Source organism: Symphodus melops, assembly GCF_947650265.1.
Source record: "Symphodus melops genome assembly, chromosome: 4".
NCBI lineage: Eukaryota > Metazoa > Chordata > Actinopteri > Labriformes > Labridae > Symphodus > Symphodus melops.
This window is the reverse complement of record NC_136694.1, coordinates 22,666,538-22,679,913: the sequence shown is the minus strand read 5'-3', so window position 1 is coordinate 22,679,913 and position 13,376 is coordinate 22,666,538. Positions and strand designations below refer to the sequence as shown.

The 13,376-nt window shown below is 39.5% G+C and overlaps 1 protein-coding gene across 3 annotated transcripts in view; it reads left to right on the top strand.

The window, feature by feature from the left end:
• kif5ab (kinesin family member 5A, b) overlaps positions 1–13,376 on the top strand; it is a 63,650-nt gene that overhangs the window by 22,956 nt on the left and 27,318 nt on the right. For 2 of the 3 annotated variants that reach the window (XM_079340866.1, XM_079340865.1), the window contains exons 3-12: positions 421–494; positions 845–949; positions 1,351–1,399; positions 3,713–3,768; positions 4,228–4,315; positions 4,489–4,613; positions 6,008–6,112; positions 7,169–7,317; positions 8,701–8,849; positions 12,585–12,784. In XM_079340866.1, the coding sequence (XP_079196992.1) occupies positions 421–494; positions 845–949; positions 1,351–1,399; positions 3,713–3,768; positions 4,228–4,315; positions 4,489–4,613; positions 6,008–6,112; positions 7,169–7,317; positions 8,701–8,849; positions 12,585–12,784 (1,100 nt within the window). The remainder of the gene's footprint in view (positions 1–420; positions 495–844; positions 950–1,350; positions 1,400–3,712; positions 3,769–4,227; positions 4,316–4,488; positions 4,614–6,007; positions 6,113–7,168; positions 7,318–8,700; positions 8,850–12,584; positions 12,785–13,376) is intronic. The other variant, XM_079340867.1, reaches the window with a different exon arrangement.

Below are 13,376 nucleotides of genomic sequence, written 5' to 3'. Positions count from 1 at the left end.
CGAGGAGCTGTTGTTTTCAGTGCCACTCCTAACAGATGAATGGAGAGAATAATAAATCCGTACTTCCCTGAGTGCCTCCTGGTGACTTTAACCCTGCAGGTAGACGTTGTTTATTGTGTGCCGCCGCAGAGGTCGTTCAGCAGCTTGCCGAGCTTAAACTGCATGTACATCTGAGTGCACACAAGCTCACTGAAGCACAGTTTGATCCGTCTTTGGAGCAAAGGTCAGAGATATTTGTCATTGTCTGGGAACATGTCAACCTTTTTGTCGTTTTTTGTTTTTTTCATTCACGCGTGGCTAAAAATGTTATTTTGAATGATGCTCTTCTTTTTTTTTTCACAGTTTCACATTCAAACCACTTTTGTTATGTTATTCCTTTTGTATAAGAAGTTTTTCTCTTTTCTTCTTTTCTCACTTTAGATGTACTGGGTGGATACAATGGGACTATCTTTGCCTATGGGCAGACCTCCTCGGGAAAAACACACACCATGGAGGTACAGTATTGCTAAATAATTCAAATGGTAGACTTCTTTATGAGGCAAACACATGCATGCACACACACACACGTTTCCGTACCTTCCTGGTATCTCCTCGTTTCGCCCTGACAGTACATCTCCCTTCATCGCTGTCATCACTCACTATCTCTCTTCAACAGCCTTCTTTGGGAGCTAACCTCCTTTACAGCTCTCTCAGGGAAACAAACCTGCCCCTGTTAAAGTCAAAAGCCACTCTGCTCTCCTTTCTTTTACGATTTTCTCCACTTTATTCATCCCAAGGCTTGCATTTATCCTGCTCTTCTCTCTCTCTCTCTCCACGTTTTATCTTGTGGTTTTTCCTCCTACAGGGGAACCTTCACGATTCCCAGGGAATGGGAATCATCCCCCGTATTGCGGAGGACATTTTCGAACATATATTTGCCTTGGATGAGAATCTGGAGTTCCACATTAAGGTTGGTGTAATTTTTCCACGTGTGCCTGTTCAAGCGTGACACAAAGGGATGCTCAATTTTCCTGTAACGCACTGTGATACACTCTGGGAATAAAACTCGGGCCCCTGATGTAATCCTCTCATGGAATGGCTGAGTGGAATCAGCAAAGCATCAATAAATCATGGTATAAAAATCCTGATAATCCTGCATTATTTGTTGTGCTGTTTCTCTTTTCACAACAGTCTTCTAATAGAGGATAATACCTCTGCAGGCCCAGAGGGGGACAGATTACCACATCATCATTTTACATAATTGCACAATAAGCGTCCCTAACATATCTTCTCTGTATATAGTTTCTACTTTTTTTTTTTTTTATTCTCAATAATCATCCGCCACATGTTCTTTGTTTTGTTGTGCTTCAGGTCTCCTACTTTGAGATCTACATGGATAAAATCCGGGACCTGCTGGATGGTGTGTTTATGCACTGAACACTGATATTTGTCAATACTGTACAGTTCTCTTCTTTCACACCCTACAGCGACACAATGGTTGCTCTTTATAGTTTGAAATTCATTTTCCTACTCAAACCTTAAATAAAATAATCTTCTCACAAAAACCAGAGACGAGATAAGGAAGGTTGAACATACTCGTGGGAATTACTCGTCCATCATACTCATCCACACAGCTTAACTTGCAGTGAGTGAGAAGGGAAGCCAGCGGCTCATCTTCTTCTTTTTGCCCTATTTCTCAACATTCGGGTTTAATACAGTTTGACCTTTCTCATTGGTATTAATTGCAGGCATAATTCAGAGTATGCAAATTTACAAAACCCTTGTCTTCAAAACACAAAACCAAATCAATACTTTTCTACAGAAATGTAATATTCTCTAATAAGTAAGTTAGTGTACATTAATCAAGGATGATTGCAGTTAATGTTCATGATTCTTGTTGTCAAAAGGAATGCTGGCGCATCAACAAACCCTGAAGCTCGCATAGTTTATCTCTAAAAGTGAAACTTAGCCCTTGGGGTTTGGGCCTCCTAGAAAACTGCTGCAGTGACTGTCAGCAGGTCTTGCTGGAAAGTCATTGGAACAACATGAGCAAAGAGATTTTTTTTAAATTTTTTTTATTGGGGTTCTAGTTGGTGAGTGGTTGGTTTATGAACCTCATGTACAGAGGGTAGAGTCCTCAAAGCGGGCAGCCTGGGTTCAAAACAACTAGAAAGAGATTAAAAATGACTGCAAAGATTAAAAAGCAACTGTAACTGAATGCCAAATATCTTCAACAAGAAAAGAAACAAGTACAAATAAATCCATAAATACATAAAAGGAACACACACGTCTACAATAGACATAACCCCTAGTTTACTTCTACCTGTATGTACAGTAGTTTTGCCTAGTCCCTGTCTGCTTTGTTCTGGTTGGCTATGACAGACAGTTGGTAAATCCAAGGACGAGGAGGGAGATTTGTGTCCCATATAAATGGAGACATAATATTTTCACACTACAATGTGTTTTGTATTTATTCTGGTTCTTAATGTTTAAAATATTACAAGTTTGCAGCGCTAACACTAAAAGTATGAACCCACTAAAAGCAGACCAGTGCACTGCATACTGTAGGTACATTTTCCTGAAAGCTTACAGGTGCATCTTACCACACAAACTAAACTTGAAGTATATGATAATATATTTATTGCCATTGTAAGGGGTTTTCGTTCTCATTATGTCACAATCAAACGTCTTGAGAAAACAGTGATATATTGTTATGTAAAACACACTTCTCATGTGCTAGTTCGATTTTTGCTAAACATGTATATTCAGACATGCAAAATGACATGGTGCTTACTTAAGCATGTGTTCATGGAGGCCCGTGTCTCATTGTTTCATTGTTACAAGTTTGAGTTACCATAGCAGCAAGCCAACTTATGAAGGTGGTATTGATGGTGTTAGACTGGAGTACACAACTGCTTTTTCTATAGTTGTTCTGGTTGCTGGTTTAAACCTGTGGAAGCAAAGCTCACTGCAGGAACACAACAGTACAGTTCACAGTCTTATCACTGAGATGTAACCCGTGTAAAATGATGGAGAGGCGTTGCAGGGAGAGGTAGGCAGCAGCTTTGTGATTACATCTTTAATCGAGCCATAGACCGCTCTGAAAGCCCTCATCTGTATGCAGGAGAGTTCACGGCGGCTGAGGAACATTTAAGCTATGAACAAAAAAAAAAGAGTCGACAACAAGCGAGATGAATCGAAGCAGCACAGAGAAAAACACCCAGAGGACATATTTGCATGGAAAAAAGATGTCTGTAGGGGGGTTAGAACGCACAAAGCAGGCACACTAATGCACACACCAGAGACTCCAAGGAAAATACACAAAATCCATGGAAATTTAATTATTATGGACAAGACAGGACTTTAAAATAAGCTATGACTAAAATATTAATTTAGTCCAATAAGAGACATCGCCAAAAATTTGCATTTTGTTTGTGGACACAGCCGAGTCAGTTGTTTAACCTTTATGTCTCAGTGATTTTGGCTAAAATAATTCAGGTCCATTAGATACATTTATAGCCAGAGCTCACATATTTTAACTTTTCCATAAACAAAGTCTGACTCACTTAGATAAAGGGAACACAGTCAGGTCTAATCATAGTTATGCCGAGAGTAAAAACACACTTTCACTCCACTTGCATACTCAATTCAAAAGACACACATGCAAAAAAACAGATGAATCAACGCTTGACTAACACGAAAACATTTCCCTTCATTTCCCCTCACGCTCCAGTGACGAAAACCAACCTGTCAGTGCACGAAGACAAATACAGAGTCCCTTATGTGAAGGTAAGTCAACAGCACTGATTCACTTTTCATTTCATTGCTACTGCACTGTTTTATAGGTAAATGTTAAATAGTTTAACCTTTTTGGAAATAATTGCTCTTTAGTGAAGGCTTGGACAACATGACCGAAACCTTAGTCATATTTGTTTCCTATAGAGAATATATACATACAGAATATATACATACATACACACACACACACACACACACACACACACACACAAGATACTATGCAAAATATGATATCACATAACATAGATTTTAGGGATTTCACAGACTATGTGAATATCTTAAAGAAATTGAAGAATTTAATCTATTCATATTTTTTCAATATTTTCGTTCTGAATTTTTTCCAGCAACAGTTTATACTGTCTGATGGTAGCTTGTTTATTGTAGCATATTATGTACCATCATTTCTCCTAACAGCACAAATACCTATGAGCACATGTCTTTTTAACCCAGGGCTGCACAGAGCGTTTTGTCACCAGCCCCGAGGAAGTGATGGATGTGATAGATGAAGGGAAGGCCAACCGCCACGTTGCTGTCACCAGTGAGTTTTACTTCATCTATCTTTGTCACAGTTTGACTGTAGCAACGTTAAGGGGCAGAGGTGATGAACCCATGATGAGGTGAACATCTCACTTATTGTAACAAGTCTCCTGAAATGAAGTATCTCCTCTCCTATCCTCTCCTCTCCTCTCCTCTCCTGACTCTGCTTTTCAGACATGAATGAGCACAGTTCTCGCAGCCACAGCATCTTCCTGATAAACATTAAACAAGAAAACGTTGAGACGGAGCAAAAGTTATGTGGAAAGCTGTACCTGGTTGACCTCGCTGGTAGTGAGAAGGTAAGACTAATCCGTATTATCTGGATGGTTTTGAACTATTCACAACATTCACAATTATCATGATTATATAACATTGAGACCATATGTGTTTTTTAAAATAGACATACCAGAAGCAGATAAACCTCATCTCAAGCCCTCCATTATTTAAGCATTTTAAGCACTAATGAAACCCAATGCAATGCAGTTCCTTTTTAATTTGGCATTTTGAGGAATCTGGCTTATACACTGAGGACTGATTCTATTTTGAGGGCTCGGATAAGTCTGATGCTGATGCAACATGAAGTTTGGTTTTTGCTCATTTTTCAAGAATCCTATCAGTGCGACTGACGGACAAAAAAAAAAAAATCCCTTTCTGAGAAAATGATTTTGCTCTGTTCAGAAGGCTTTACTGTAAAAGAGGCTCCTGCGGAGACAGAGGTCAACTTGAGTAAGGCCATCAACAACTAATTGTTCTCTTTTTTTTTTCAGGGGCCTTTTAGGTGAAATGCGTTGACACACTCATAACATCATCATGAAAAACAATTTATCTCCAGCATGTAGGTCATACTCTTGAACTCAGACAGAAAATACATTAGAGCCCTGGCTGAACTGGACCACTGCCTGTGGGCATCGTCCCATGTTGATAGTATTGATGCAGAATATAGAATAGAGTGTGTGCCTAGAGTAGTAGATGGCCATAAAGTCTAGATTCATGCTGACGGCAGTGGTTTTTACCTAATAGTGCATCTATAAGATGTCTCGGTCATCCCAGGGGATTGATGGAGGAAGTGCTTTTGCTTCAGCCACTTTGGTACTGAAGGTGAAGGAACTACGAAGTTGGTTTCGGCAGCTTGCTTTGATTGAACAACTTGCTCTCCTTCATAATTAAGCTCCACATTATCTCGTAAAATGTAAATAATTGTATGACATGATGTCTTTATCACTTTAAAAATGCAATGGTTCTGTAGTACAGTATACTGTGCAGTAATTTTTTTTTCTTGCTTACGTTAAAAGAAAATCATAATCCCACCCTGAGTTTGGAGAAAGGAGACATGTTTCTGATACAACGTTTTGAAATTAATTGGCTGTGTTGAGTTTCTAGGCAGTTGATTTCCTGATGATTTTGTTTTAGGGAACAACTCCCTTTAAACCTGAGTAAATAAACATTCACTATTTGTTTATTCTTGAAAACAGTTTATTCATCGTACGCCTGCCTGTGTACAACACGCTGATCAAGAGACATTCAGTAGCATAACTCACACTCAGCATTGAGAACATTCAAAATTAGATAATCGTTATCAAAGATCTTTTCTGGGCTACGACACCACATCAATAAATAGGAAAAAACAGATTATGAGCTAATTCCTCCTATTTGTGTGTGTGTGTGTGTGTGTGTGTGTGTGTTTCTGTGTCAGGTCAGTAAGACAGGTGCAGAGGGATCAGTGCTGGATGAGGCCAAGAACATCAACAAGTCTCTGTCTGCTCTGGGGAACGTCATCTCAGCCTTGGCCGAGGGAACGGTACGCTGCAGAAATACTCTCTAGTCTTCAGTGTTTCCTGGCTGCTTCATCCTTTTACTCAAAGTTGTTTTTTTTTGACTAACACCTGCTGCCTTTCAATTTTTCTTTTATTAAAGTCTTACCAGCAAGAAATAAATAGAGTGAATTTGAACAGATCAACCTTGGCAGTTTCTCTCTGCCTAAATCCCAAACCCTGACATTTATGGGAATGATTTTCTTTCTTGCCGAATGTAAAGTAAAAGGTACATTTTTGTGTAATACTGTAAATTTTAAGCAAGGAACGGAAACTTATACCCTGGCTCCTCTAGGAAGTACCTGTGCCTCTCTGAGATATAGTCCACAAGACAAATAAATGAAACTTTTCTACAGAGGAACTAGACAAGATACACGCTTATGGTTTAGGTTGAGATGGAAGGTAGGATTAAATAATCCAGATTTTGCTGAATCCTTCCACTCACATGCAGTTCTTTTCTTGAAGTTGAGGTGGGTGCATGCAGCAATGACAAGTTAGTTCTGTTCCGACAGCCATAACCCCCATTGCTGCTTCATCAGATGATGTTTATGAATAAGAAACCAGCAGACTTACCCGCTTCCTCTGCCCATTGTGGAGTCCTTCAAAACTCCATCAGGGTAATTAAACCATTAACCATCTCGTTTTATAGAACTGTCTTTAACTCTGAAGGAACGCTCCATTTAATGGATTGTAAATCCCTACCACATCTTCCAGCTTTCTACTAGCATTCATTCTTTATTCATTACACACAGCCTTTTTTTTTTTTTTTTGAAGACGTTACAAAGGTTAGAAAAACAAACAAAAAAAACGTTCACTGTGTGAATGATGCATCAGAGGAAGAGAAACCTCTTCCTCCTTTGTTCTGTGCTGGTGCTGCTCACAGCATCGTGTTTTCTGGTTTTAAAAAGAAAAGAATGCGTATGACCATTCAGCCATTCAGAGCATCTTCCACTATCTTGAAAGCGTATTCGTTTTCCTCTTTCTTGAGCTTTTCTCACCATTTTGGATTCCCTTTCTCCCCTCCTCTCTTTATCTCTCTGTAGAAATCCCACGTGCCGTATCGTGACAGCAAAATGACTCGCATCTTACAGGACTCGCTGGGCGGGAACTGTCGCACCACCATGTTCATCTGTTGCTCTCCCTCCAGCTACAATGACGCAGAGACTAAATCTACCTTGATGTTTGGCCAAAGGTAACATGCATTGATGCAAAGTCATCATGTGCTGCTGCACTGTACTTCTCCTTCTCTCAGATGTTAGTCTGTGGATGTTATCCTGCTTAAATCTGCTCAACTCAGATATACACACTCAGATATGACTGCCTCCAACTTTGCTTTTGGCAGCCCCTTGCCGTGCTTTGGAGGCAGCGTTTGTGTTGCAATTTGCTTTCTGATCGTGCTTCGATTACTTAAAGAGCATCTTTTCAAACCTAAAGCTGGGTGAAGCTGCACTCATAGGAGCAGAGGTTTGCTTACTTGATTTCTATAGCTATGGCTCAGTGTCAACAGATATGACAGATCTCCAAAAAACCTCCCAATGCATCCCCAGACTTTTCCCCCTCTACCATTGATCCTTAAATAGAGAGTGACATGAGAGTTGGTGGAAATAAATAATGTATGACGGAGCAAAGGGAGCGATAGAATCCACCACAGCAGACACAACACTCGGTCTCTTATCTCTCTCTGTCAGCCACAGCGGCTGCTGAACACCAGGATTAATCGCTGTTTTACAATCAATATGCCAAAAAAACATTATGACACGACGCTAAACACATTTCTGTTGCACTTTGTTTGTATATTTGCATAATACAAGTATCAGTTGAAAGAAACGTCCAGCTTTGAGTGAGAGTAAAACCATTCGAGACAGCTCAGTGACATTTTGAGTCCAGCCTTCTTCTAACTTAAAGCGTTTAGTTACTTATAGAAATAAGGGCTTAATGGTTGAATAGGTTGGGTACACACTGTTTAAAATGTAGTGCATAAAAAGCCATTTGCACTTCCTTCAACATTAACTTTATTGCCGTCTGATGTTTGATCATTTGTACTATCCAAATATAGTGTTATCTAAATTCAGATTTGATGAACCTATTAAGACAGAACTGTTTGTCTCAGTGACAAATGAATATGGTGGCCGGTGCTTTCCCACTGGAGTGTGAAATTAAACGATGGCCACGGATGTAGAATTTCACATGCTGCAGCTGGAGCATCATGAATGTTTCATCCCTTGTTTGCGTCATAATTGAGCTATTATTTATAGCTCCGTACTCTTTTCTCTCTTCCTATGGTTGGTATGGTTGCTTTAGTTGATGTGCGTATGTTTTCAGTGGTTTGGACCCTCTGCCAATGTGAATTCTTACCCTCTTGCTTTATGCACAGTGGAGCACATTTGGCAGAAACTCAATTTGCATACCAATTAATGAGATGCAAGACGACTTTCAGGCTCAAATACCCTTGTTGACAGTTCATCTTTATTCTCTACTGTTCTTTTTTTCTCCTCTTTTCTTTTCTATATGTTCTCCTTCGCCTTTTCTCTTATCTGTTTTTTGTTTTGTTTTTTTCCTGATTCCCCCTAATTAGAGCCAAGACCATTAGAAATACTGTATCAGTGAACCTTGAGCTCACAGCCGAGCAGTGGAAGAAGAAGTACGAGAAGGAGAAGGAGAAGAACAGGTCAATGAAGGAGACAATGCAAAGGATGGAGGCTGAGCTGAACAGCTGGAGGAGTGGTAATTATCACACTGTTAACATGCTGACACCTTGCAACAACGCACACAATGCAACAACAAAAAGAAGAGGGAGCTGGAAAACGTTGTTTTGGCACTTTGACACGATTTTCAATTGTAATGTCAGAACAACAGTTTATGTTGAGTGAAGGCTGCAGTATCTCTGCTGCTCGGGGAGATATTTGATCTGAGACTTTTATGATCTCAGCGGGATTATTCCTAATGGTTTCTGACTCAACTATAATCCCAGTAACTCAATGGGGTGCCATTCTTTTTGGTAAAAACATTCATATTTAAAAGGCGCTGATAGCACAGCATTTATGTCACGTGTCTCTTGTACAGGGGCTTAAGTACTCTTTGCAGCTGCTGTGGGTTGGAATCCGACCTCAGCCATTTGCTGCATGTCATCCCTCAGTCTCTCCTCCCAACATGTCCTGTCTCTCATCAGCTGTCTTAGCTGATAAAGTTAAAACATGGAACCAAAAATAAATTAAAAAAGTTAACAACAACATTGATATGTTTTGCCGGTGAAAATTTGAATAAATGCGAAACCAATATTATTGCATCTTATTCTTCGCTCCTCAGTTAGTTTTTGCTTACCACTGTTCTCATTTAGCCACAATTAGCATGGGAACTTGGTATAATGAGGTGGTTTAAAGGGTAAACACAGTACTTATTTTATCATACTGAGTTAGCATTTATCTCAAAGCACTTCTGGGCATAACATAGTCTCACAGAGTTGTAAGCATGTCTGAAGACTCGCAACCTATTTCAATTAATTGTTGTAAATATGGCTGCAAAAGTATAATTTGAAAAATTGTTCTAAACCAGTTCATGGTACTTCATGTCACATAACGCCACGCCATGCTACGCCCTGTCAGGCCGTCAAGTCTCATCACATCCTCATAGGATTCAGTAAGTTTATTGATCCTTTAAGAAAACTAGTGTTGGACCTAAATGCTTTGCATAATTCGTAAAAAGTATAGTGGTATAAATATATTATAAACCATGAGAAGCTAACGTCAATCCACACATGAACAGATAAGCACATACCAACACGGCTTTCAAACAACATTGCACATTATCCATATTGCACATGATCTGCTGTAAACACAATACTGATAAGTTATAAAGATAAGAATGCCATGGCGCTATTGTACAAACCCATAACCTAAGAAGCATTTTTTTTTTTTTTTATCAAGATGGGAACATGAAAGATTTTAAGAGTGCAGAAGAGTGCTGAGAATCTGTTTTACAGAGCACAGCCTCGACAGTATTTAATCCCCTATAGAACAACTCTGATTTCTCCACTTCACTCCCTGTTCATGCATGGAAGAGCACATACATACAGATGTGGAAATTTAACTAGGCTGCTACCCGATAGATTACTTTTCAGTCCACGTAGTTGCAGATTTAATCTTATTTCACATCATTGGAATACAAGTCATTGGAGACATAGACATGGAGCATAGAGCAGACAAATAGTCTTTGTTGGCCTTGTGCCCACAACACTTCTTTCTCATATTATCAGACTTTTATACTTTCTATAATTGGATTCCCCACACATTTACCTGAGGGCAAGTATTTCCTAGAGCTTTATATTTTATAAACCCATGTATTATTAATCCTCACACTGTTATGGGCTAATCACAGTCACAGATGAAGTCGTAAGTTACCCTCTTCCTTTGCCATGTCAGTACTCACACGTGAATGACCAAAATACAAGAGCATAAAGCACTGCACACACACTCACACACACACAGGACACATTTCTTTCTTCTCATCATCTCCTGCCAGGCTGTAGGTCAGTTCAAATGTCAGAGCTCTCAATGGTAGTGATGGGCTGACATTTAAGAGGTGTAATCTATCTTGCCAACTGTTTTTTCTGGAGAGAATTTCCTCTTTGCTTGACCTGAATTTCAAAAGCGCTTTAGCATATCTGTATTGAACACCTATCAGTGAAAATTACATGTTATTGCTTCATCCCTCATGGTTACTCTCATTCCCCTTCCAACAAATGCACACAATAGCACCCTCCAGCCTTCTGCTGTTTCGTTCACGATTTAAACTTTTAATTTCCTAATGGATCATTTTGACAACATCATTTCCCCCCATTCCTCCTATACTACTTCCTATATTGCTGCCCTCCTCAGGGCAACAGCTCCTTGAGACAATAGCTGCTGACCTCCATCTTGTACCACATTACACGACTTTTTATTCAAGGATAGCCCAAAGACAAGAACAGCTGTCTCCTATAGTACATTTCAACCAGTCTTCTCTGTTCAGACCAGGGTGGAGGGTAAGGAATCTCCTACACTCCTGCACATATTTCAATTGTGTGATTTTAGTTTTTGTTGCATTTAACCAGGCAGTCTTGTTTTATTGATTAACACACGTTCAACCAGACAAGAAGCAGCAAATCACTAAAAGTGTGAGGTGTATTGTTTCAGCGATGGATTACTCTGACCTTGTCTTAAAGGGGCAAAGTGCTCAGTTTCCAAATGGATTCATCCTCCTTTCAGGCACCATTATGTCTGTCAAATCAGTGCTATTAACCACTGGAGTCAAATTTGACAAACATATCTGAATTAATGATACAATTATCCCTCAATTACATTTTAACACTGAGAACATATGTGAGCAGTAAAACATATTCTTAAGCTTCTTTAAGGAGTTCTTAGCTGATTATGATCTGAATACTGATGTCTCTTTATAAACTACAATAGCAAGCAATACCTTTTTTTTTGGCTGTAAAAAGATGCAGGCGCCAAAATCAACACGAAGCATATGATACTCAAAAGAGCTTTAAGCAACATAATGTTGCTAATTGACAGGTCAGTGGAGTTCGCTACTGTTTTAGTACACACAGCTGCCAGTTAGGTAAGGCAACGTAAAGATCTGTTGAACGGTCTGATTCAGCACAGAAGAGGTCAACAGTGATTTGTTAACATGAAACAAAACTCTTACCTATCCCCCGTACATTGAGAAATGTTATTTGACTAAGGATAACCAGAATAGAAGTCATAATTGTAACCATTGTTTCTGTTGTCAGAGCCCTGCTCTTTGTGGCCTCCTGTTAACCTCTCTATGACCGGTTCAACACAAATATGCAGCACATCGCTCACTATAACAAAAATTGCCTCTGAACTGTGTGCGATAATCCTTTTCGGAAAAAGATTAGATTTAGACTTTTGAATGTAAATTGCGTGTTAAATATATCAAGTGTGTGGCCTACATAACGGTGAAGGCATCCCACTATTGTGTCACATCAGCATGTACAACCCTTGATGTTGCGTGAGAGAGAGCAGTACTATTACCACACATTACAATCCAGAGTAGCTCTCAGTAGCTGTCAGAACAGGCCTTTTTCTGTGTTCTTCATGTCATTAAACGTGTGTATTTGTGCCCTTTAAACATTTCTGACTTCATCCAGATTCACCTTTTTTTGTTTGTAAACAACTAGAAACTTAGTAAGAGTCAGACACAGGCAATTTGACATTTTTCTGTTACATAGGTCTGATATCGTTTACTCCTGTTGAGCCTAATGAAAGGGAAGCTGATTTCATAACAAAAAAATCTTAAAAATCAGATTTCAATCTATTTTGGGGTAAGGAGAGGACAGACACTGAAGATGATCCCACTAATCCCTATTTTTATGCATAAATCCATGGAGGAGGATTTGGAAGAGATAAGAGATCCACATTTGCAAACACTGAATATTTTCCCCCTCGCCTTTAGGTGAGGATGTTGTTGTGTTGGAGCCTCTGAGCCCAGAAACTGAGGACGTCCCGCGGGTCCTTCCTGAGTCTGAAGAGCCCATTCTCGACATCTGCAGCCCATGCTCTGACGCCTCCTCCATTGTTGTGCACATCTCTGCGGAGGAGCGCCAGAAGTATGAGGAGGAGATCCGCAAGCTTTACAAACAGCTTGATGAAAAGGTAGCCAACGGGTGACACACATGAACCATGCATGTGTGAATGTAAATCTGTTTACACACAGAGATGGAGATTTTCTGCACGGGTGTGCATCATAGACTGTAAATATAATGTATGCACACACATGAACATAAAGGGTATGTCATTCATAAATTATGCATGTTAATGTATTCGCGATCAGACACACAGTGAATAATGTCGGAACTATTAGAAAAAGATGTCATTGGGGAGATAGCTATGTTTTACACTGAGAAGCATTAAAGTTTCATTTATTATTCTTAGCACATCGGCTATGCACGCTAGCTGTGCTCCGCAGGGCTCTTATGTATAATTGTATTGCTTTTATGAACGAGTGTCATTCAATATGCACAACCTGTTGTGTCTTAATGCAGCGATACAATTAGGATTTCGTGGACAAGGACCATGAGAAATGTCTTTTCTTTCTCTTACACATTTGGAGGTTTAGTCAGGTATGCAGCAGAGCAACATTTCAGAGCAATTCGAGCAGTATGAATATATTTTTAATTTTTCTCCTCTGAAGCGGCACACCTGAGATAGCAAAACTCATGCTTGATGTGAATATGTCTAAAAGTTG